At 59.2% G+C, this 23,961-nt stretch overlaps 1 protein-coding gene across 4 annotated transcripts in view; it reads left to right on the top strand.

Moving 5' to 3' along the window:
* TOM1 (target of myb1 membrane trafficking protein) overlaps window positions 1-17,048 on the top strand; it is a 39,539-nt gene extending 22,491 nt beyond the window's left edge. For 2 of the 4 annotated variants that reach the window (XM_069491665.1, XM_069491663.1), the window contains exons 7-15: window positions 762-878; window positions 3,405-3,538; window positions 4,450-4,483; window positions 4,846-4,939; window positions 5,784-5,904; window positions 9,592-9,667; window positions 14,245-14,304; window positions 15,467-15,509; window positions 15,590-17,048. In XM_069491665.1, coding sequence (XP_069347766.1) covers window positions 762-878; window positions 3,405-3,538; window positions 4,450-4,483; window positions 4,846-4,939; window positions 5,784-5,904; window positions 9,592-9,667; window positions 14,245-14,304; window positions 15,467-15,509; window positions 15,590-15,744 — 834 coding nt within the window. In that variant the 3' untranslated portion in view covers window positions 15,745-17,048. The remainder of the gene's footprint in view (window positions 1-761; window positions 879-3,404; window positions 3,539-4,449; window positions 4,484-4,845; window positions 4,940-5,783; window positions 5,905-9,591; window positions 9,668-14,244; window positions 14,305-15,466; window positions 15,510-15,589) is intronic. The other 2 variants (XM_069491664.1, XM_069491666.1) reach the window with 1 other exon arrangement.
* The last annotated feature ends 6,913 nt before the right edge of the window (window positions 17,049-23,961 follow it).

Below are 23,961 nucleotides of genomic sequence, written 5' to 3' on the forward strand. Positions count from 1 at the left end.
GTTTAACTTCAGAGTCCCCTTCTGTCTCCTGGGACATGTTAAGACATTCAGGTGTGCATTGATGTTACTCCCAGACTCCTCTGTAATTAAGTCCCATCTGATTTGGATACACTGGGTTTGTGATCAGTGGTTTTTCCACTCACTTATACCAACAGTTCATTAAATAAGCCAAATATATCAAATGTTTTGCATCCTTGGATGAGCCTAGGACACCACAGCAGGCCAGGAGCAAGACAAAATCCAGTCCTCCTAGGAACAGAGAGGGCTGAATCCCAGCCCTGGAGGAGAGCGAGGACTGAATCCCAGTCCCAGGAGCAGAAAGAGGGCAGATTCCCAGTCCTCCTAGGAGAAGAGAGGGGGCCTGCCACCTCCCTCCTCCCCTTGGGGGAGCTGCCCTCCAGGGCCTTGTTAGCTGCCACTTTGGGCCCAGGAGATGCTGGAGTCTTCCAGCCACGGTCGGCGGTTCATTCCCACTCAGCTTGTCTCCTTTCAGCCTCTCCCTGCACCGGGCTCCCCAGTTTGGACATGGTGACGGTTGGTAGCACCTCTGTGAGGGGTCTGCGGAGGGGGTGGGGCAGGCCCACCTTGTCCTCTTAGTGCAGGGCTGTGGCTCAGGAGGCAGGAGTGGGGCTGCCTAGAGACGGCGCTGGCAGGTCGGCACCGCAGTGCCACACCAGGACCGGTGGTGGTGGCCTCTGTCCCTGTCTGCAGCAACGGCTCCAGACCCCTGGCTCCTCACCACAGCCCACGGTGTGTTTCAGATTGGGAAGCTGCGCAGCGAGCTGGAGATGGTGAGTGGGAACGTGAGGGTGATGTCAGAGATGCTGACGGAGCTGGTGCCCACCCAGGCCGAGCCCGCAGACCTGGAGCTGCTGCAGGTGAGTGGACGGCCCCTCCCCCAGGGCTCAGGTGACTCCTGCCCGTGCACCCACACGCATTCCTTCATGGCTTACTCCAAACCTCTGGATCGCAGTGGGAGATGTTGCCACCTGGGACGTCAGATGCCATCAGACTGGAATTCAGATCTCAGCTCTGCTACTTTATGGTTTGAACAGAGTAGCCCCTTGTGCCTCAGTTTCCTCACCTGTCAGATTGCTGTAGCAATAGCATTTATGGTACAAGTTTGATGTGAGAATGAACTAGAGTAGTGAAACACCCAGGCCTGTGCCTGGTACAGGGCGAGCGCCCAGTAAGTGGTCCTGAGAAGAAGCTGGCAGGTGAGACTTCACCTTTCAGAGTCGGGGGCTCTGCAGGTGTGAGAGCAGTGCTGGCTCTCGCTCCTGTGTCACATGATATTCCCACGGCCCCCTCCCCAGCTGGGGGCCCTGGAGCAGCAGGGGCTGTGCTCAGGGAAAGGCGCCCTCCCCATGGAGGTCGGTCATAGAGGCGCCAGGAAAGCTGGGAACACCTGAGGCTCAGGAGTCACTAGAACCCATGAGGGGACAGAGTTCTTAGTGCGATTATCTGATTTCGTGTCTCCTGCCTGCCAAGCCTCAACTCCTTGAGGGCAGGGCCTTGTGTTCCTCATCTCTGTGTCCCTGTGCCTGACCAGGCCGGCTGCCAGGGGTCCTCACATTGTGGTGGGCGGTGGGAGTAAAGTGGAACGAACACGTGCCCATGAGGACTGAACGAGGGCTGAGAGCAGACTGAGGAGGCTGCTGCAGCGCAGGGAGTTTCCTGGGGGGCTGCCAAGGCCATGCAGATCGGAGCCATTTCAGGGACTCACGAGGCTGGAGCCAGTGGGCAAGGTTGACACTGTGACAGACCTATGTGTTGGGCACTTCCTGGCACCAGGCTCCGTGTGGACCCTTGGCGTACATTCACTCACACAATCTTCACCACCCCCCGTTTCCCAGATCAGGAAACTGAGGCAAAGGGAGGTCGTATAATATGCCCAGGGCCATGTGGCTGGTAAGTAGCAGAGCTGGGATTTGAACCCGGGACCTGGCTCCAGGTGCTGCTCATCTGCTCTTGAGAGGTGCCAGCAAGAAAGCGGAAGCAAAGCCAGAAATGTGCGGCTTGTGGAAGGAAGAGAGGGGAGGCCCACAGGATGTTGACAGTCAGTCTGTCTGCCCTGCCCCCATGCTAAAGGGATTGAGGAAATCCCAGAAACCCGACCTAGGAGGGGTGGGTGACAGATCCACAGAGAGCCAGAGAGTAAACACTGGGCCCTGCCTAGTCTTAATGATGCCTCCGGGGGAAAGTGCGCTGCCTGGCATGTGGCCACAGCCAGGATGGCGACTCTCCGGACCTGTTCCTCTGGGAGGTACCTCAAGAAACAAATGACCAGTCTTACAAATCAAAACCTACGTGACTACGGTCTTTAATTTTTTTTCTCCAAACAAGTTTAAATGACACTTTAAGAAAAATGCCACTTACTTATTAAAAGTCAATAAGTGACATGGTGACTAAACGCAATGTGGGATCCTGGAACAAAAAAAGAACATCAATGGAAAAAGTAGTGAAACCTGAATAAAGCCTGCAGCTTAGTTAATAGTATTGTACCACTGTTAATGCCTTAGTTTTGACGAATGTCAAACAAAGGAGAAGCTGGGTCAGGGTATGTGGGAACTGTTGGTACTGTCTTTGCAAATCTTCTGTAAATCTAAAGTTATTCCAAAATTAAAACTTTATTAAAAAAGAAAAAAAATGAGTCGAGAATAATGAGGCAAAAATTTGAAGTCATCAGGACGTTGGTACTTTGAGACAGGAGACGGCCAACCTCCTCATTTGCCAGCAAATTAATAAACTACTCTTTCCTTCTCCTCAAAAAAAAAAATTGAACATGCTTGAAGCTCTGACTGGGGGGGCGGGGAGCAAGGGCAATATACGTAACCTAAACTTATGTACCCCTATAATATGCTGGAATAATAAAAAAAAAATTGAAATCAGGGTTTGTGGATAATAGTGTCAGCTAGTGGATTTTCCATGCCTCGCAGCACACCCAGAGAAGTGGCAGTGTGCTCACCCAACCCACTTTGCAGGCTCAGTTTTCTCAGCAAAGACGGCAACAGAACATTATTCTAAAGTCTGCACAAAGCCAAGTAAACCAGTCGCACAGTTGAACATGTTGGTGATTTCCTGTGTATTAAACTTCAATGTAGAACACCTGGAAATGAAATTCAAGGCCTGGCATGGTGGCTCACACCTGTAACCCCAGCATTCTGGGAGGCTAAAGTGGGAGAATCACTTGAGGCCACAACTTTGAGCAACATAGCAAGATTCTGTCTCTAAAAGATAAAAAAATAAAAAATAAGAAATTCAAATTCATGTTTGTGGAACCCAAAAGGCCGTCCCGTGGAACCCTGAAGTCCAGTTTGGACGCTGCTCCCTCCTCCCAGGCCTGTGCAGGGGCCGGAGCCCGCGCATCAGAGATGGCCTCACTGTCACTTCCTTCCCCGCAGGAGCTCAACCGCACGTGCCGAGCCATGCAGCAGCGGGTCCTGGAGCTCATCCCCCGCATCGCCAACGAGCAGCTGACGGAGGAGCTGCTCATCATAAATGACAATCTCAACAACGTGTTCCTACGCCACGAGCGGTAACCCCACCTCCGGCCTCTGGCCACCCACCCCAGCCTTCTCCTTTTCCTTCCCTGTTCTCCTGGTGTCCTCACACGGCCCGAGCCATCTCTCTTGCTCCTGTTCATTGGCCCAGTGAAATGAACATTTCCCTGCCATTTTGGGGTGTGGGCTGTGAGCTGGCTGAGGGGCCCGATCTGGGGGTGACTGGTACCCACTGACACCTAGTCAGTGTGCCTAGCATTTGCCAGTGCCTTCCAGATCACGGTCACTTAGACTCAGTGTCTTTACTTAGTTCTCACCACACCTGGGAGGAAGGTGCCCACAGATACTAGACAAGGAGGCTGAAGTTCAAACGTAATGTAATTCACCCAAGGTCACACGATAGGTGACAGGGCCACGGCTCAAACAGATCCCAGACCAAGGCCTTCCTGATCCACCTCACCAGCCCCTCGGCCCTTACGTGGCTCCATAAAGCAGGGTCAGAGTTTGGTGCATCTTTCTCACGGCAGTTTGAGGAGAGAGAGAGAGAGAGAGAGAGACACACACACACACACACACACGCCCGCCCCCAAGTATGTAACGGAAGCAAGTTTCGTAGTGCAGCCCTTACCTTCACTGTGCGCCCTGCACTCCTGTTTTCTTTTCTGTTAGAGTCTAGTTCTGTTTCGTGCTGGTCGTGACTAGGGTGGCCGTGTGACTGACAGCCTAAACTGGGACGCTTGCAAGGGAGAGAGGGACACCATTAGCAATGACCTGGGGGCCTCAGGCATAATCTGGATCTGTCCAGGGCGAACCAGGATGTGTCGTCACCCTGCTCCTGGCCCGCTATGTTGAGTTTGAGACCCGCAGTTAGAAAAGCTCTGCGTGGCTGTGCAGAGCTGGCCTGTCTCAGTCTGTCTCCTTGACTCCGGTCTTTTCTTTCTTGTAGGTTTGAACGGTTCCGAACAGGCCAGACCGCCAAGGTAAAGGGTTGCTTTCCTGTGACTAGAGCATGCCTTACTGATGGGGAGGAGGGCTGCTCTCCCCCTCTCCCCCAGTGTCTGGACAGGATGGTACTTTCCTATCCAGGCTCATAGAGAAGTTCCCTTCTAATGTTATACGCCACTGCCCCTTTAAGGCAGATAAGCCTGTGCCACCAGCCGATGCCCAGGGGGTCCAGTTAGCTGGAGCCAATGGGGAGGAAGAAAAGCTCCCTGACTCCCAGTCAGAGCTGCTGGGGCCCTGGTGACAGATCCCAGGGCAGAGACTGCTGGCCCCGTGCTTGGGGCAGAAGGGAGTCAGGCTTCGGGCAAAGGGGATGATCGGGGCATCTCCCTCCCCCCAGGCCCCGAGCGAGGCCCAGCCGGCAGCTGACCTGATCGACATGGGCCCCGACCCAGCAGCCACCAGCAACCTCTCATCCCAGCTGGCGGGAATGAGTAAGTGTGCTTTGGGGGCCTCCGGCCAAGGGTACGTTACAGTGCTGTGGGGACCCCTATGGTCTGGGGGTACCCTCCATTATACACCAACAGCAGAACATTGGTCCCAAGCCAAACCTTGCTGCAAGGTTGGGCACGCAGGACAACTGCCCCTGGCAACCCCCAAATTCCTGAGCCCCCTTGGATGTCAGAAATCCCACCATCCTGTGGTTGTGCCTCTACACTGACTTCTCCATGGCTGGACTCATCCGAATGAGCTTGGGCAAGTTACTTGAACTGCTGGAGCCCTTTCCTCGTCTGTAGCAGGGGTGGGGTGGGCCCTTCCTCCCAGGTTGTCGCCAGGTTGAGTAGGCTCTTGCGTGGGAAGTGCCTGGACCACGCCAGGCCCTGGTGCACTCTGGATGAGCCTTGGCGGTCATCACCCTCATCACTGTGACTGATTTTGAAATTACTGACTGCCTGCTTCATGCCAAGCCCTGGGAAACCATTAGGGTCCCATTTTGAATCACTAATACTACACTTTTTGAAAAATCAACCACATATCTGATCACTGTCCTCCTGCCCAGCCACTTCCTCTAGCAGACACGACAGGCAGCATTCCACCTGTTCTCTAACCCTCACTACAGCCCAGTGGGGTGACTGTGTCTCCACCTCAGAGAGGAGCACACCAAAGCTGGACAGAGGAGGTGGCTTCCCCAAGGTCCCACACCAGCAGGTGCCCGTCCCTCCCCCTGCCCCCAAGCCACGCTGCTTCCCTGGCACTGAGCCCGGGCCTGGCCGGGAGCAGCTCAGCGCACAAGGACAGTGGGCGGCGAATCCTTCTCGTGCCTTTCTGTCCCTGCAGACCTGGGCTCCAGCAGTGTGAGGACTGGCCTGCAGTCTCTGGAGTCCTCTGGCCGAATGGAAGACGAGTTTGACATGTTTGCGTTGACACGGGGCAGCTCACTGGCTGACCAACGGAAAGAGTGAGTGGCCTGGCCCTGCCCTGGTCCCCTGCAGTTTGGGTGGCTCTCTGTCAGGGAGAGCCTCTCTCAGGGTCCCTGCACCTAGTGAGCCCCCTGCCCATACCCCCTAGGATCCTCTGAGTCAGTCCAGCATGGCCTGGGAGCCCTGTGGTCAAGTGACAGAGTGCATGCCCCACAGGCAGGGATGGGTGGGGAAGGAGTGCCTACAGGTTAGTGACCAACTGTGTGTCAGAATCCTACGTAATCTGATGAGGGAGGAAACTGAGGCACCGAGCAGCAGGGGCATTTGCCCCAGGTCAGGTGGCTAGTATTTGGCAGCTCTAGGTTAAGAGCCCAGGGCTGTCTGGTTCCACAGCACAACATCTCGGCCCCATCCACCTCCTCCCTGCACCGTAGGCCACACACCAAGCCCTCCAGGGGCAGGGAAGCTTCATGATAAATCCTCAGGGACTTTCAAGTCATTTCTGTTGTTCCATAGCCACCCTTAATTTCCAGAGAAGTCTCTGTTGCCCCACTGAGGCCTGCCCACTTTGCACCAGAGCTGGGGCTCTGCCCTTCCCGGTGGACTGTGCATTTTCAGGGAGGTGCTTTTAGCAGCACCAGCACATGGCCGAGTGTGTCTGCCAGGCCTGGCCCCTCGCCCTGACTTCCCAGGGACAGGCTGGTCAGGGGACAGTCTGCTCCATATTCTGCTTTTAGCCCTTTGCTTATGACCCCCAGAGCTAAGCTGTGGTCAGCCAGGATCTTACAGCTAAGGAAGGTTCTGGATTAAGGGATCCGCCCAGCTGACCCCACTTGACTCCTCAGTGGTCTACTGGTGTCTTTTGGAACTTGGCCATTGGACCTCCAGAGAGCCCAGGACGCCCTCTCCGTACCCACAGATGCAGGTCAGACCTGACAGGCTGCAGCTGCCTGGCCCCGTGGGCTGGGAGCTGTGTCTTTCTGTACCTGGGCAGGTCTGCACTCCCACACCCAGGTGCTCTGGGACCAGCAGCTCACAGGTGCCCTGGAGTCAGGGGCACTGCTGAGGCTGCCAGGCAGAGGGAAGCTAATGAGTCTGGTGGGACTTGCAGCCAGGGGGGTGGCCCGTCCACATAGGCCCCAGCAGGCAGCACTGCTGGCCTCAGTGGAGAGCCCCTGGCACCTGGCTGGCCCACCAGCCTGGATGAGGTTTGCTGTGCCACTGTTACTCCTCTGGGAGCCGGGGGCAGGGAAAAGCACGCCAGGAGCTCGCCCTCCAGGGCCTGCAGTCTCACAGGGACAGTGATGCCTGGACCATTGCTGTGCAATGCTAAATGCTGTCCTGGAGGGGGTTTCCAGGCTCTGTGGACACAGAGGAGGGAGCATGGCACTCTGCAGAGGGTACTTAGGGCTGCACCAGGCAGCACGTGGTCAAGAAGGCCGTTTCAGGCACTGCAAACAGCATGGGCAAAGGCTCAAAGGCAGGTGGCACAGGGACCCAGGGCAGGGGGCAGGATGGTGGGAGGGTGGTGGGGCCTGCCAGGCCACACAGAGGCCATTGATTTTATCCTAGCATGAGCAGTAGGGAGCAGGGGAAGGGTTTTTTCTTACCAGATTTGCATCTTTGAAACTCCCTGTGGCAGGGCACAGCTTACACGACATCATGTTCCTTCTCGGGCCCTGGCTTCTGCAGGCCCTCCCAGGGCTTTGTTCCCACCCCAGCAGAAAAGACTCAGCAGAGACAGGAGTGTGCTCTGGTATCAAGTCCCCCTCCCTTTGTTCTCCTGCCGGGCTGGCCCACCCTGTGCTTCTGGGGGACCTTCTAGCTCCGGGCACCTGACTGGCCTTTTCTGCCTGCCTGGCTCCCCACCTGCAGCTGGCTCCACCTTGGCTGGCGGGGAAGCCAGCTCCTTATCAGCCCCATTTCTGCTCCAGCTCCAGCCACAGCTGGCACCGTCACAGCCTCTCTGGCTGACCCAGCCCATTCACTTGGTGCCAAAGGGCAGCAGGAGCACCTCCGCCAGGCCGTCCTGGAGGTGGGATGCTTCTCCTCGCCCTTCTCCACATGGTCCTGGGAACACACTCTGTGCCACTGTGCACAGATACCTCCTCTCCAGGAGGCACTTGGACAGGTGTTACCCCGGGTGGCCCCAGGTCCAGCCCCTCTACCAGCCCCACCTGAGGAGTGGCCCTCCTCCCTCTTGCACTGACAGGGGGCAGAGGCCCCCGCCCAGGGTCTGCAGCCCGGTGTGGGTTGTGTGGGCTTCCTCCGGGGTGTCCTCGACCCTCCACTGCTGTAGGCGTGGCCCTCAGGGGCAGCCGAGCTTCAGCTTCAGGGCCGTGTGTGCGGCCAGGAGAGAGAGAGAGAAAGGCAGCGGTAGCAAGGAGTAAGTAATTAGGAAAGAACGTATAGTTCTTCCGAGTGAAGGGAAAACATCAGCTTCTGCACACTCCCGGGGCCGGACACGCCTTATTCTGCCTTTTCCCCAACGCGCCTAGCATGTCTCAGACGCAGACGGCAGCGTGCTGCCTCCCCTCCCCGAAGCAGCGGGCCTTCTCTGGTCAGGGGGCACTGCTGAGTCTTTGGCCTCACTTCCTCCTTGCCAGCTCTCGTTGCCCAGGGGTGCTAAGCTGCTCTGCAAGAGGAGTGAGCACCCCGGACCCCAGCCCGTTGGCTTTAAGGGTGGTGCCAGCGTGGCTCCCAGTAGTCCCCAGCTCACTTGCCATGGATGGAGCCGTGTGACGAGGGGTGAAGCAGCCAGCAGTCGCACTCCTCCAGGGAACTCTGCCCCTGTGGGAAGGAGCGGATAGCGGTGCTCTTCAAATGTCTGCCTGGGAACCGGGGGTCTTGTTCAAGAAGCCCCTTTTAGTGCCAGCCCACCCCATTCCTAGGAAGGCACATTGGCACTGCAAGAGTTAAATGTGATACGGTCCCAGTTCCTGAAGCCTGGAGTTAGGCCCACTCCAGGTTGGGTGGAGTGCCAGCGTCCCCACCTGGAGACCCTCAGCCCTAGCTGTGCAGGGCTTTCCCTTCGTGAGCACAGCTCTGTGCTCAAAGCTGGACTGACCCCGGGCCGAGGTCTGGCCTCTGCCAGCACTTCAGAGCAAGAATAGATGCCCTGGATGTCCCCCTACAGCATCTGGGAGACACCCCCAGCCCCCACGTCAGCCCACCTTCTCCTCCCACTCCCCTGAGACTTCACCTCAAACACAGCACACACTTCCCTGCCCTTCCTCGCCTGCCCAGCAGCAGCGGGATCTGCCCCCTGCCCCTTCCAGCCCGCGCGCCTTGCGTTCCCTCCCAGCTCCTGCCTTCCCACCCTGCCTGGCTGGCGGGCATCCCCCAGTCTACAAAATTGGGAAACGAAACTGTTCGAGAAAGGGTCTGTAGATCATTCTCTGCAAGCATGGGGTCATTGGAGCCATATCTCAGTCCTCTGAGTTCGGCCAAATCTGGCATAGCTGTTGGTGGTCTTGGTATTGGTCTTTGGCTACTGACACCCTCCCTAATTTCCCCAGCCTTGCTGTCCCCACACGTCTGATCCTGATTCCCAGAGGCAGGAAACAAGATCCTTCCTCCCACTCCCGAACGGGCCTGGAGAGTAGGAGCCTCAGCCCACACCCGTCTGGTGGCCTGAGCCGCCCCCACCGTTCCGTCCTTGCGTCAGCTGGCAGGCCCAGTAAGGCGAGGTGGCCTCTGATGGCCTGGTGGCCTCTGTGTTTCAGGGTAAAATACGAAGCCCCCCAAGCAACAGACGGCCTGGCTGGAGCCCTGGACGCCCGGCAGCAGAGCACCAGCACGGTAAGCAAAGGGCCCCTGCTGCCACCTGGGGGCCCAGAAGGACGGCAGGGAATGCCCCACTGTGTGCCAGGCACTGGCTCGGCACATCCACACCTCTTTCCTCATTTGGCTCTCACATTGGCGCTCTGTGGCTAACGTGGTTATTCCCAGTTTACAGCTAAGGAAACTGTTAGAGAGATGAAGTCATTTGTCCGAGCTCACATGGCAGGGATTCTTTGATTCTTTTTGTTTGTTTGTTTTAAGACAGGGCTTAAACAGCTCTGTCACCAGGGCTAGAGTGCAGTGGTGTCATCATAGCTCACTGCAACCTCCAACTCCTGGGCTCAAGCAAGCAATCCTCCTGCCTCAGCCTCCCGAGCTGGGACTACAGGGGCATGCCACCATACCCAGCTAATTTTTCTGTTTTTTGTAGAGACAGGGTCTTGCTCTCGCTCAGGCTGGTCTTGAACTCCTGGCCTCAAGCAATCCTCTCACCTTGGCCTCCCAGAGTGCTAGGATTACAGGCGTGAGCCACCGCACCCGGCCACATGTCAGGGATCCTGGCCTGAGTCTCAGTGAGGGAGCTGCAGTCTAGTGGCCCTGGCTTCTTGTCCCAGCTCTGCCACCTACCAGCTGTGTGTCAGGCAAACCATTAGCCCTCCTGACCCTCCATTTCATCTGTGCGTTGGGGCCCATGGTGGGACTGCAGTAGTTGACGATAGAACACGTGAGGGGGTATATTTAGGGTGCTTGGCACGGAGTTAGAGTCCAGTCAATAGCATACCTCACTGCCCCTCTAGAGACCTTTCATTTGCAGATGTGTGGGCAGAGGAGTACCCTGAAACAGCAGGGAGGAGTCCTAGAGTGTCTGTTAGCTTCATTTAGTTGCTTCACTATGATTGAGTGACAGCCACATGTCCAGCACCGAGCACACTTTGTAGGTGACCCCTCCCCCTGGGCGAGAACTCCACGCAGGATTCTCCTGTCTTTACCTGTGTATCCAGATGCCTGTCGGGCAGTGTGAGAATTTCTGCATCTGTACGTGAGCAGACAGAGCAGCTCCCGTGGGGGACAGTTAGAAACAGCAGGACCCAGGAGTTGGGAGGAGCAGGGGCAGCACCTTGGGGGCTTCCCAGGCCAGAGTGGGGTGGGGGGTGGAAGAGGGAGCCCGAGGGACCTGGCGCGACTGGAAGGACTCCAGCTGCATCCCAAATGAGGTGGGAGCCACTGAAAAGTCTTGAGCATAGGAGGGACATTGTTCTGACTTCCATTCCGAAAAGATCAGGCTGGAAGCTGGGAGACCAGGGAGGAGCCTGCGGAAGCCATTCAGTCTACCGAGCGGTCAAGTCCCGGTGACTCCCAAGGGTGCTCCGTCTCCACTCCTGGGTCTTTCAGCGTCTGACGAATCATTCCCAGGTCAGAACAGAGCGAGGCATAGAGCACCATGCAGGCAGGACCAGCAGGGAAACCCAGTGCCTCCTGTGTGGTGTGACCTGCCACCAAGCAGAGCAACTTGCCACGCCACGTCTCAGAGCATCCAATCTTTTTAATCTTTTTTTCTTTTATAAATGATCATTTACTGAGCCTGTGCTCCTTGCCAGGCCCCGAGCTAAGCACTTGGCACCCCCAAACCCTTAGGGCATGTTATTATCCCTTTTACAAATGAGATAGCTGAGTTCCAGGGAGAGGTTAAGTGAAACGGTAGGTGTGATATCCCCAGCGTGGTGCCTGGCACACAGCAAAGCATTAATAAGACAGCATTTAGTCTTCACAGTGCTGCCGTGCGGTCATCCCCATTTACAGATGAGAAAACCGAGGCTTAGAATTGCCAGGTACCTTGCCCGGGGTCTCACTGCTGTTGGTCTTCCTGGCCTCAAAGCTGTGCCGATGGCAAGTACACTGGATCTGAAACGCTCTTAGGAACAGAGGAGAGTGAATGAGGTACATGCACCCGTCCTCGGCCTTCCTTTTCCAAGGGCCACCCTTCCAGCCGCAAGAATCCAGATGAATCCAGACACTCTGGGAGCCTGCGTAGACGCTTCTCGTGGGCAGAGGCTGACTCCACAGCGCAGCAGGCAACAATCCCAGCCAGTCCATTCCCGCTGCAGCCCCGAGACAGGCCTCACTTCCCCAGGGGCACACAGCAGCTCTGGCACGACTGGAGCCAGAGCCCAGGTCTCCCGCCGCCACACCACCTTGCAGCTAGCCCACGGGGAGGAAGCACACACAACTCCTCCTGCAGAAAAGCAGAAACTGGTAAACAAACCATCACTCATTTCCTCTCCGATAACTTGAAGCAACTTCCGCCAGATCAGAATGATTTCCTAAAACTGTGTGAGCAGACTGCTGCTCCTGAGGTGCTTACGTCTGGCTGGGGGTGAGGCCTTCACCCACTAAACCGTCCGAACATGACAGCAAGCGGCAAAGTACACAGCAGAATCCAGTGCCAACTCTGTGGGCAGCCCATGTTTGCCCTGGGATTCAGAGCAGAACTCAGCAGCCCTGTGGCGTGGTGATGCTCCTTCGCTCCCTAGGGTGCCGTGGTGGGCAGTGAGCCAGGCCCGCGCTGGGTCTGTGGGGTGCGCAAGGCGGTCACGGGGTGACGGGCGGGAGCCAGCACTCCAGTCTCCCTCTACCCCCAGTCCACTCTGGGGTTCTAGGAAACCTGTTGCCGTCGGCGAACATGAGGGGATTGGACACACCAATGTTCCTGAACCCTGGGTGCCCACTGGAGTCCCCTGGGAGCCTCCAGACCGGCTGACGGCCACCTGCTCTGCCGTCCCAGGATTGCTCGGGCCCAGCCTCTGGGATCTTTGTGGAAAGGGCTAAGAAGCTTTGTTTCCTTTGCTCTCAGCTCTGTCCCAGCCCATCAGGGCTCTGGTGTCCCAGAGCTGTTGTGGTTCACCCACAGTGGGCACCTCTGCTGCTTCCTCCATGCCCTGGCACCTGCTGCCACAGCCCCGGTGCACGTCTGCGTGCACACAACACATACACATACATGGGCCTCCTGCCCAAAAAGGACCATCCCTGCTGGAGAAGGCTGCAGGTGCCAGTGGCCCTGGCCCTGCCATGCCACCACCGTCAGCGTGACTCTCTCACCCAGATGGGAGGCGGCGGCGCGAAGAGCCTCAGTGACTGGATGGTGAGACGAGGCATGGTGAGCAGGGGCCAGGCCTGGCCACCCGGAGAGCTGGGGAGCTGCTCGCAGGGCTTCCGCAGGCACAGAAACGGCACGGCGGTGCTGCCTGGGGGAGCGGGACCTGGACGAAGACCCAGAGGAGGCAGGAGGGCCAGCGAGGGCCCTGAGGCTCGGGCTGTTCCCAGGCTGGCCCAGACGGCAGCTTCCGCAGCCCCTCTGCCCAGTTCCTGCTCTCGACTCGGGCAAGGCCGAGGCAGCTGCTCTGGCAGCTGAGAGGCGACTGGGGCGGAGGAGGTGGGAGAGGGAGCCGGCGTGGGCAGCCGGAGCACCTGCCGCCGCTGCTGCCAGGAAGTCGGCGCCTGCCTTCTTGCCGGGCCGCCGCTGCCCAGGGGCGTCCCCAGGTCCTGGCTGGTGGAGCGTGGAGACAACTGGCTTGGTTGGAGAAAGACTCTCGCTCTCCTCTTTCCCAAAGCAGCTAAATAGTAACCAGGAATAGTTTTACCCTTGCTACACTAATGAGTAGTAAATAGTAACTGGCATTCCTTGAGCAGCTACTGTGGGCCCGGCACTGTGCCAAGCTCTTGACATCTGCTGTCCTGTTTCACCCTCACAGCAGCCTGGACAGTGGGCGCTGTTGTCCCCACTCTAGGGAGGAGGGAAATGAGGGGCACAGAATTTAAGTTTCCTGCCGAGGGGCCGGGCCGGGTTCCAGTCCTTCCGACTCCTAAGTCTATGCCTGTAACTTCCAGCTGGAGCCACCCACTGCACACTCGGCTAGAGAAGGAAGCCCCCAAGCCCTTCCCCTGTGCGGCAGCCATCGTGGCAGAGCCCGTGATTTTGTGGCCCGAAGTGAAATGCCCCCATCTATAGCACTGCGCCTCCGAGCCCACCAGACTGGCCTTGCCTGGGCAACTTGGCACCTCCCTGCTCTTGGCCCTTCTACACCACCCTTTGTCAGGGACCGTGTGGAGATGCCAGGGGAGAGAACCTGGCTGCCCCTGGCCCACTCACTGTGTCCCCCACCTCAACCTTAATGGCTGGAGAAACGTCTGGGGTCCCTCCCTGGGCTTTGCATATTCTTCAGTTAGACGCTCCCGAGCACCCGTGGGCCTTTGCGCAGGGCCCTCCTCCAGCCTAGAGCCCGGCCAGTGGGGCAGAACTGGGGTCCCTTTCCCTGCGGGAGAGGGACCTGCCGTTCCCTGCGGGCCCTGCTCCAGCTGAGGGGAGCGCCGTCCCCATCTCCTGCTCGGGCCCCTGGCTCTGCACCCCCTCACCCACAGCCTGGCCCTGGGGAATGCCAGCAGGGGACAGGGCAGGGCCAAGTGAGGAGGAGGAAGCTCAGGATAGGGGTGGGTGACTGCCCAAAGCCACCCAGCTGGGGGGGCACTGAACCGGGGGTGCCTTTGCCTTGTTGCCCAGGGCACTGCCCGCCCGCCTCACCCTCTGCCCTTCCTTCCAGATCCCTGTCACCCAGGCCTGCTTCATGGAGGACATCGAGCAGTGGCTGTCCACTGACGTGGTAAGTTGGGGCCCACCCAGCCAAGAAGCAAAGGCTCACCCCTCACTCACCTGGCAGGGGGCTCATTTTTCTTGTAACGAAATGAATGGCCACGGGGCCAGGGTAGAGTTGTCCGGCGCCCTGAGGGGAGTGGGGTGAACCACCAGTGAAGAGGGACGAGAATAAAGTCACCATCTCCTGCCACCCACCTGCCTCCTCCAGGCACGTCCCCCCACCCCACCCCCCCAGGGAAGGGCCTGGGCACAGTACCCCTCTCAGCTGCTTCCCAGAGCCTGTCCCCAGTGCGCAGTCCCAGCAGGTGCCAGGGAGGCTGCCGGGGAAGCATCATGGCGCTGAGCTTGGCCTGCAGAAGCTCTGGGAGCCGCACACAGAGGGAAACCCCACCCCACCCCATCGTACAGATCAGAAGACTGATACACAGCTGCGGGGGGCCCAGGCCTAGGGCAGTCCGCTGTCCTCCACAGGAAGTGCCCAGGAGGAGGCAGGCGGGCGCCAAGAGATGGGGACCCCAGGGAGAGAGGGGGTGGGAGTCAGACTCGGGTCCTCCGTGCAGCGCTCCGCCCCAGCATGGGCCACCCTCTCTGGGCACCAAGGACCACACCAGAGCCTGGGCACCTCGGGGCCTGAGGCTACCTTCTGCGAGTGCCAAGACTGTGTTTCTGCCCAGGGTCAGGCCAGGGGGCAAGGACTCAGGCCTTTCTGTCTGGAGGCAGAAGCCTCGCCCCCTTTCCAGCCCCCACGTTCCGTGTGACTGGCCCTCAGTCTCTGGGTGTCTCCCTCTCCACCATGGGGGCAAGAATGTCCACCCCTCAAGACCCTCGAAGAAAAGAATGGGTGCTCATCCAAGACCCACCAGGCACCACGTCCTGCACTCAGCATTCTTCTTTGCATGTTACCCTGTCTTAGCTTCCCAGCAACCCTCTGAGTTAGCTTCAGCCTCCCCATTTTATGGAAGAAAAAACTAAGGCTCAGCAAAGTCAGGTGACACCCAAGGCTCTGGGGCTCAGGAAATGGCAGAGCCCGGGCAGGGCCTGAGCTTGGAACGAACCCTGGTCAGCAGCACCCGAGCTGCCACCCCCACCCCCCCCACCAGGTGGGCGGCCTGTGGCCTTGCTCCCTGGGGTGTGGCTAACTTCTGCCTCCTCTCCTTCTGCTTTCTCAGGGCACTGTCCCAGAAGAGCCCAAGGGCGTCACCAGTGAAGGTAGTAGTCCCCGCCCCTGCCTGCCCACCCCCCTTCCGGGCTCTGGCCTCAGAGCCCACCCTCACCCGCTTTCCTTCCTCTAGAATTCGACAAGTTCCTGGAAGAACGGGCCAAAGCTGCCGATCGGTTGCCCAACCTCTCCAGCCCCTCCGCCGAGAGGCCCCCGGGCCCCCCTCCTGGCTCGGCCCCTCGGAAGAAGACCCAGGAGAAAGATGACGACATGCTGTTTGCCTTATGAGCGCAGGGTCTGGCACCCTGTGGCCCAGGACCCTGCTGCTCCCCTGCCCTGGGCCAGGGCTCTCTCCCTCCTTTGGTGTTAAGGCTGCTTTGGGGGTGGCTTGTACCCCCTCTCTCCTCGAGGATGGAGCCGACCGGCTGCGGCTGGGCTGTGCGGTTGGTGTGGGGAGGCAGCGAGCTGGATCCGGGAGACAGGTCCGTGCTACAGTGAGGTCCTGGCCACTCCTGCCTCTTTCCCCACCCGAGCCGACCACTACGACTTTGCTGAGAAGTGGGAGGCCCCAGGACAGACGGGCTGGCTGCTTGGTTGACCCGGTGTGACTTTCTTTGCCCTGGGTGGTGCCCTGTCCTGGACCTATCCCCAGAGGAGCTGCTTCAGAGCCCTCACTGCCAGTTGGGCCTGGCTGGGCCTGGCTGGAGGCTCTGCCGAGCTGCTCGTCCATTCCCTGCCTGCTTCGGTGCACCCGACGGCTGCAGCTGGCCGCGGAGCGCGGGGTGGAAGCCCCCGAGGAGCCGCCCACTGTCCAGGTACGAAGCTGCACGCAGTGGGCGAGACCTCGCCAGCTCCAGGCTGCAGGGTGGGGCTCCAGGGGACGCCTGGGCCCCCCTCCCTCCACTGCCTTGTCCTGTCTTCTGCCTCTGCTCCTGCTGGCAGGGCTCCTCTGGCACCGGGGCCCGCCTGGTGGCTGATCCTCTTGTACTGGGAGAGGTGCCTTGTGTATCCCCAATTAAAGGTAGAAAACCACCTCGCTGGCAGCATTGTCCAGTGCCCTGGTGGGAAGTGACTTCTTGGCCTCATGGGAGGGACTGCTCGGGGCTGGGCTGGGGGCCATCCGAGAGGTGGCTTCTGCGGATGGTGCAGTCGGAGCAGCAGGTGCAGCCCCCTCCCACCTCCCACTGCTGTCCCCTCAGGCCAGCTCCTGCCTGCACAGCAGCACATTGATCTCGAGGGAGGGAGCCCGCAGGGACGGTGTTGGCCTGTTGGTGGACAGGCACCGCACTAGGCTCCTCGCTGGCTTGGGGGATTGCCACAACAGCCCGGGAGAGGCAAAGGTACCGTCCTCGCTTTACACACTCTGAGACTGTGATTCCGTGGGTCACATGAGCTGCCCCAGTTCAGGCGAGGAACAGATCCAGTTGTCTGTCGTGTGCTGGGGACTTCCTCATAAGCACATTGTCCCCATTTTTCAGGTGACCACACCAAAGCTCAGTTTGCATGACTTGGTACACAGCTCAAGGTGCTGGGCCACAGGTCAGGCACGGGGGTCAGCTCTACCTCCCTCTATGGCAGCTCAAGAGCCCCAGGTCTTGGGGTACCACCTTTTCGGGTCTGGAATCTCCCCCCTAGGCCCCCCAGGGGTCACTACTTGAGGCACGTTGGAGCCTCCTGGCCCAGCTCTTGGCGGCAGAAGGGAAGGGGGTTGGAGTGGGGCTGGAGTGATTGGGATGGGGACCCGGGTCTGTGAGCGGCCACCGGCTACCATGGGCAGAAGGCAGGCAGCACCTGCCACCCGAGGTGTGGTCTCTAGCTGGGCACACAGGGGACCAGGCCTGGCCCTGCCCTCCTGGTGGAGTTGGTAAGGAAGGCAGCTTGGGGGCAGACACAAGGGACCCTAAACAGGGAAGGAGGGACGCCCACTGCCCTCAGGAGGGCCCATCCCCCACTCCAGGCATCTGTGAGCTCCTGCCATGTGCTGTGCCCAGCCTGGCCCTTTGCACACCTCACCACGCCCCTGGGGTTGATGGTGTTGGCCGCTACTTACAGGTGGGGAAACTGAGGCTTGGGGAAGCTGGAGGCTGCCTAGTCATGCGCGAAGCAGTGGAGGGGTGGGACCAGTCCCTACTCACTGCTGCCCCTCCTGCCTGCCCAGCCCACACACCGCTGCCTGCCTCCCTCCTTCCCCTCCACTTAACTGCGGACCCCTTAGGGAAACTGTGATTTTACAAGGATAAAAGCCAAGGTCGCCGCTCCCCTCTGTCAGCCAGGAAGCCCAAGGAATTTTCCGTAGATGGCTCCAGGGACTCAGGGCCCTGCTAAGGACCAAAACTGCCAAGCTGTTCACTCCCGTGGACATATCCCCAAGTGCCGGCTGCACACCAGGCGTGGTGCTAGGTAATGGTGACAGGGAGGTGAACCTGGCAGTGCCGGCAGAGTGGGGTCACGTGGGAGGCAAGAGGACAATAAAGACAGACAGAAACTCAATGATTGTTTCCTGCTTTGAAACAAATGAAAGGGATTCGGACTGGAGATGGGAGGTCAGTGAGGACGGGCCAGGCAGAGCCCTGAATGCCAGACAGGAAGGGGCCCTGCGGAGGTCTCGGCTTCCGCTGGCCAGGACAGCATCAAGCTCCTTAAGGGCCGTCCTCCAGAGAGAAGGCTGCGGGGCCTGGAGGGGCGAGGGGGCACTGGCAGGAAGCCATTAGTACGGCCAGGCTGGGTTTCCCGGCAGCAGGCTCTGTGTCTGAGGCTGGATCACTTTACAGCCACAGGAAGTCACCACCCCATGAAAATGAGTACCAGCTGCCTGGTGGGTGCCTTGGGCAGCAACAGGGCCTCCACCTGGCGCCACGGGGCAGGATTAAGGAGGCGCCGGCGGCCCCTGCTGGGCCCAGCTGCATTGGAAGAGGGCACCACCGGGCCAGGGCTATGGTGGAAGGGTTGAGTGGAGCTAGGGCCGGTGGGCAGGGGTTGGGGGCTCCTGGGAAGCAGCCCCGGCCCGGGAGGCAGCCTCTTGGCAGAGGCTCCACCCCCTCCACTCCCTCCTGGCTTCCTGGGCCTGGAAACTGACCCCTGCACACCGTGGCCCCGCCCACCTCCGTGACTCGGGAACAGCCTCTCCAATTGTCATGCAACGGCAAATCCTGGCAGGTGCGGTGGCGCAGGCCTGTAGTCCCAGAACTTTGGGAGGTCGAGGCGTGAGGATCACTTGAGCCCGGGAGTTTGAGGCTGTTGTGAGCTATGATTGTGCCACTGCACTGCACTCCAGCCTGGGCAACAGAGCAAGACCCTGTTTCTAAAACCAAATAAATTAATTTAACAAAAAGCAGCAAATCCCATTGCAGCCCCTTCTGAGCTGTGTGGCCTTAGGCAAATTACTTAACCTCTCTGTGCCTCACGTATAAATAAATGGTCTGTCACTCCCTCAGGGTTGTCCTGAGGATTTACTGAGCTGACAAGTAGTACAGCACCTGCCACATAGGAAGTGCTCTATGGGTGTCGTTACTGTCACGGAGGGTACAGACACCTGGCTCAGAGCACTGCCCCTCAGGCTCCTGGGTCATTTCGGGCACCCCAGCTCAGCCTCTGGTATAGCCTTCCCAGCTCCCAGGGCAACCTCTGTCTCTTCTCCCCAGCTGGCAGAGGACCAAAGGACAGCGTTTGTCTTTCCTCCTGGTGTAAGCTGCTGCCCCTAAGGGGGCCCACAGCTGCCTTGACCTCGGCAGCGGGGACAAGGCAGGGTCCACCCGGTGGTCCTGGATCGGGCTCCGCTGACTCACGGTGGGCACTTTGGGAAGCCCCCGCCCTCTCCCGGGGTGGCTGGCGGCACGCCCAGCTCTGAGTCCTCCAGAGTCAGTGCCCCAGGGCTGCCACGAGATGGCAGCAACGCTGCGTGTGCAGGGCCTGCAGGGGGCGGGGGCCGCCAACGCCTCGCCAGCCCCTCCGCGGCACCGAGACTGGCTGGTGGGGCCGAGTGACTGCGAAGAGGCTGGGGGCTGCAGTCCGAGGGTCTGGCTCCACAGCCAACTGCACAAGGGGCTTAATCTCTGGAAGCTTCAACTCCCCTTACCCCCTCCTGACTCGCGGTGTGGGGAGGATGCGGTGAGACGAGCTCCGGGTGGGCAGGAGCGAGCCCTGTCCCTCCGTGCTCTGTGCGGAGCGTCAGGTGTGCTCCTGGGCCCTCCCCGCGGACACGCGCTGAGCTCTCTGTGCTGCTGTTCTGTGCATGTGGAAATCACACCCGTAACTCTGGCCACCCCGCGGTTCCTTGTCCTTTCCCCCCTTCCATATCTGCAACTCTCTTCTCCAGCAGTGAGAAGCTGCTTCCTCTTGTCCTTCATTTGCTTATTTGTGCGATGCCCGGCAGTAACACATCTCTGTTGCCACCACTGCCCTGCCTGCCTGGTGCCCGTCTGGCCCTGGGAGGACGCCTGCCCCTGCTCAGACCCCTCCTGCCCAGCTCAGGCCCCCGCACCCCACTCGGCCGTCAGCCCTCACCCACCCCACCTGACCCAGACGCCCACCTTGCCTGGCCCACCCCATGGTTTCGGGACAGGAAGGCAAGAAGAGGAAGAAGGGAAAGGGGGTTTAACTTTAAGCAGATAGAATAAGCCTCTCTGAAAGGATGTCTGTCCCCACTGTCCCCACAGACCACCCAAATGTTCGTGCACTGCTGGTATTTACACCTCCAGGCTACCCGTGCCCAACTCCCCATCAGAAACACCGCAGAAATCCTGTCTGCCAGGGCGGCAGGAATAAAGGGCCACAGCTGGGGGCTCAGACAGCAGAAGTTCTGGAGGCTGGAAGTCTAAGACCAAGGCGTCAGCAGGGCTGGTTCCTTCTGAGCCCTCTCCTTGGCTGTGAATGGCCATTTTCTCCCTGTGTCCTCGTGTGGCCTGCCCTCTGTGCATGCCTGTGTTCAAATTCGCCCTTTCTAGGAGCACACCAGCCACGGTGGCTTAGGGCCCACTCTCATGACCTCGCCTTACCTTAATCACTCCTCTAAAGGCCCATCTCCAAGTACAGTCGCATTCAGAGGACCTGGGGGTCAGAGCTTCAACGTACGAATTTGAGGGGACACAGCTCCGCCATGGGTTCCCTCCAGGCCCTCGGGCCGTTCTCCCAGGCTCACTGCTCTGCTCTGGGGTTACCACATGCTCTGCAGAGGGCGGCCAGGGGTGACACCTACCCACTCTGCTCCAGCCCCTGCCCCCAGGAGGGGTGTAAGGGTGGCCGCTAGAGCCATCCTCGGGCCAGCCTGCCCTTAGGAGCCCACGAAGGACCAGCTGCGGGCCCGAAGCAGAGCAGGAGGGGGGCAGAGTGGAGGACAGAGTCGGGGGAGGGCACAGGCGCTGGGAGCCAGGCTGGGGGCTGCTGTCCTGGTCCCTGCTGCTGCCTGTTGCGTTTGAGAGCAGACCCAAGTGGCTGGGCTGGCAGGTTTCACTTCTGCCCACCCCGGGCAGGCTGAGACGAGGAAGTAGCCTCCCTGGCCCATCCTCGCCCCTTGCCTCTGGCACAGGACTCCTCCAGCCTCTCCCTGCCCCACCGCGGCTGGCCTGCAGCCCTTTTTGTCAGCCACCAGAGGGGAGGAGCCCAAGCCGACCTGGGCCCCAAATGCCCAGTGGGTCAGAGTCAGGTTGGCAGGGCCCTGGGACCTCCTAGGCCAATGTGGGACGTACAGACGGGCCAGCCTCACGGTGCGCGGCTCCTGCCCCGTGCAGGCCCCGGGAGCCTCACACTCCAGCCTGGCCTGGGGCACAGCGAGTGACTTACTGTTTGATTTGAGACAAGCCCTTTCCTCTTTCTGGGCCTCAGTTTCCCCATCTGTTAACCAAGGAGAGTGAATTAAGTGATCCTAAAGCCCCTTTCCACTCTGCTGTTCTGCCCACTCGACCCCCAAATCTCACAATCTTCCTTCCAAAAAAGAAGGCACTCGAAGAAAGAAACCCAAGTGTCCACAGAGATGGGGAAGCAGAGGCTCTGGGTTCGTCTCCGCTCCAGGAGCAGCGAGGGTGGAGAAAGCGCCGGCCGCAGGTTCAGCGGGACAGGGAGGCCGAGGGTGCAGCTGCCTCCGTGCCCTGCTGGGTGCCCGCAGCGGGGATGGCCACCCAGGGCCAGGACAGAAGCGAAACCCAAGCTGGGCAACACCCCACATCTGCCCCCAGCCAGCCCCCAGAAAAGGGGAAGCAGGGTCCATGACAGGAGGGCGGGGGACACCTGTGCTCCCGAGGGACCCTGCCTCACTGGAGCCCTGGAAGGTCCCCATGGAAGGAAAAGGAATCTCCATTTTATAGAGGAGAGAGGGCAGAAAAGTCAGCTGGCTAAGGTCACACAGCTGGGAAGTGGAGTCACAGTCCTCTTGTCTGGGGAGAAAGGCTCCTTGTGGGGGTCAGGGTGAAGTGTATTTTCTTTGGGGACCAGAGCTGTGGCTTGAGCTGCTTTGGGCTAGAACAGTCACTCTGTGTGTGTGTGTGTGTGTGTGTGTGTGTGTGTGTGGCTGGACCTAAGTCTGGCCAGCCACAGGGTCTGCAGAAGCTGCCGGACACCTGCAGGGAGGGGCTGGCTGCCAGGGTGGGGTGGGGCAGGGTGGGGCAGGGCCCCTCCTACCAGCCACAGAGATGGTATCACCAGAGCAGGGTCCCTTCTCTTGCCCAAGGCCACACAGCAAATGTGTGACAGACCGGAGACTAGAATCCAGGTCTTCCACCGAACCTGCCCAGCAGCAGGGGGCAAAGAGACGGCAGCTGCAGCCAGAAAGTCTCTCTTTGGAAACACCCGCCCCCCAGCACCCTGCACCTTGCTCTGGGCTCCCATAGAATGTTAGACCTCCAAGACCAGCTAGTCCGAGGAACTCCTTTATCCGGGTTTTCCCCTGGAGCCTGGATTTGGAAATGTTTTGTTTGTTTTGATTTTTGGCAATAAAACATTTTGCAATGCATTGAATAGTTGATATTTTTCCCTTTTGTGCATCAGCAGTCAGACTTTCTGCACACCAAGGCAGCGCCTCATTCCAGCCAGCAGTGCTCCAGCTGCCCGAGCAGCCTCAGCCCAGAGAACTACCCGCACAGCCTCCGTTTGGCCAGCCCCTCCGGGCCCCCAGCTGTTTAGGGCAGAACCCAGACCCGAAAGGACAGGAGCTGAAGGTGCCCATGCTCGGTGCCCGCCAGGGGCTCTGCCCCGGCTCCTGCCAGCCTTGGCCTTCACGCTCCTTGGCCACCGCCCTCTGCGCCCTCCCTGGCTTCTGCACTGACCCTACATGACATTGCTTTGCTCTCCCACAACCCGGGGACTCAGGAGACAGAGGGAGGGAAGGGGCGTGCAGGAGCAGCCCACACCCACCCTCTCTGGGTCCCTCTTCAAAGCCCTGCAGGGCTAAGGGGAGGTGGGACATGGGTGTCAAACTGGACGTGAGATTAAACTTTGAGACTGCACTTGTTCATGCTTGAAAGAGACAAGAAAGTTAGCAAAACTGCCTGAGATGTCACAAAAGACGCCGATGGGGGACTGGGCGTGGCCAGAGGCAGTGACTGGAGAAAAGGAAACTATATTGTGTCCAGGTTTGTTGTGACTTTGAATCTTGGAGCCTGGGGAGGGAGCTGTGGAGAGACTCACTGCTCTGCCTGTGGGAGGGACGGTACTCACACAGTGCCATCTGGAAGAGGGGGACAGGGAGCACAGAGACAAGACACAGGAAGGGAGCAGAGAGGGGGGCAGGAGAGGCTGAGTCATGGCTGCCTGGCCAGGGGTCGGGAGGGTCCGAGATGGATGGCTGGAGTGGGGGAGGGGAGGGGAAGGACAGATGCTGTGTCCAGTTGTTTTCTGGGTGGTGTCTGATGTCACCCCGCTCTGTGACCCCGAGATCTTTAATTAATACTCTGCCCACAAGTATTTGTCCAAAGGAGGGCTTTGTGGAAATGGAGAAGGGGTGAGTTTCACATCTGAGTCAGCACAGCACACAGCAAAATACTCAGGAAGACGCTGGCGGCCGGGCAGGGGAAGTGGGGAAAACACGGCACCCAGGGATTGCCCAAGTCGTCGGGAGGACCTGGGACCTTTACTGGACATGAAGTTGGGGGTTAAAGCATGATTCTGCCCTCCCCAAAGTGTCTTCCTCACACGTAGCCGAGATACATTTTGAAGGGCAAATCTGACAGTGTCTTACAATATCTGCACCCCCAGACCCCAACACACATACCTAGAACCCGTCCCTTGCTCTCAGGGTAAAGACCCACCTCCTGGCCTGGCCTCCAAGGCCCCTGAAGTCTGTCCCCTGCCACACTCCAGACACATGGGCTGTCATTCACACCTCAAAAGTTTCACGCCCTGACCACAGGGCCTTTGTACGTGCTGTTCCTATAGACTATCCCTCCCTGCCCCCACCACCACCTGTTAACTCATTCTCCTTCTGGGCTCAGCTGATGTGTCACCTCCGCAGACAAGCCACTCCTAACCTCCTGACCAGTCATTCATCACGGAATTCACCTCCACGACTGCCCTGGC

This window comes from Eulemur rufifrons, chromosome 16 (assembly GCF_041146395.1).
Source record: "Eulemur rufifrons isolate Redbay chromosome 16, OSU_ERuf_1, whole genome shotgun sequence".
Lineage (NCBI taxonomy): Eukaryota > Metazoa > Chordata > Mammalia > Primates > Lemuridae > Eulemur > Eulemur rufifrons.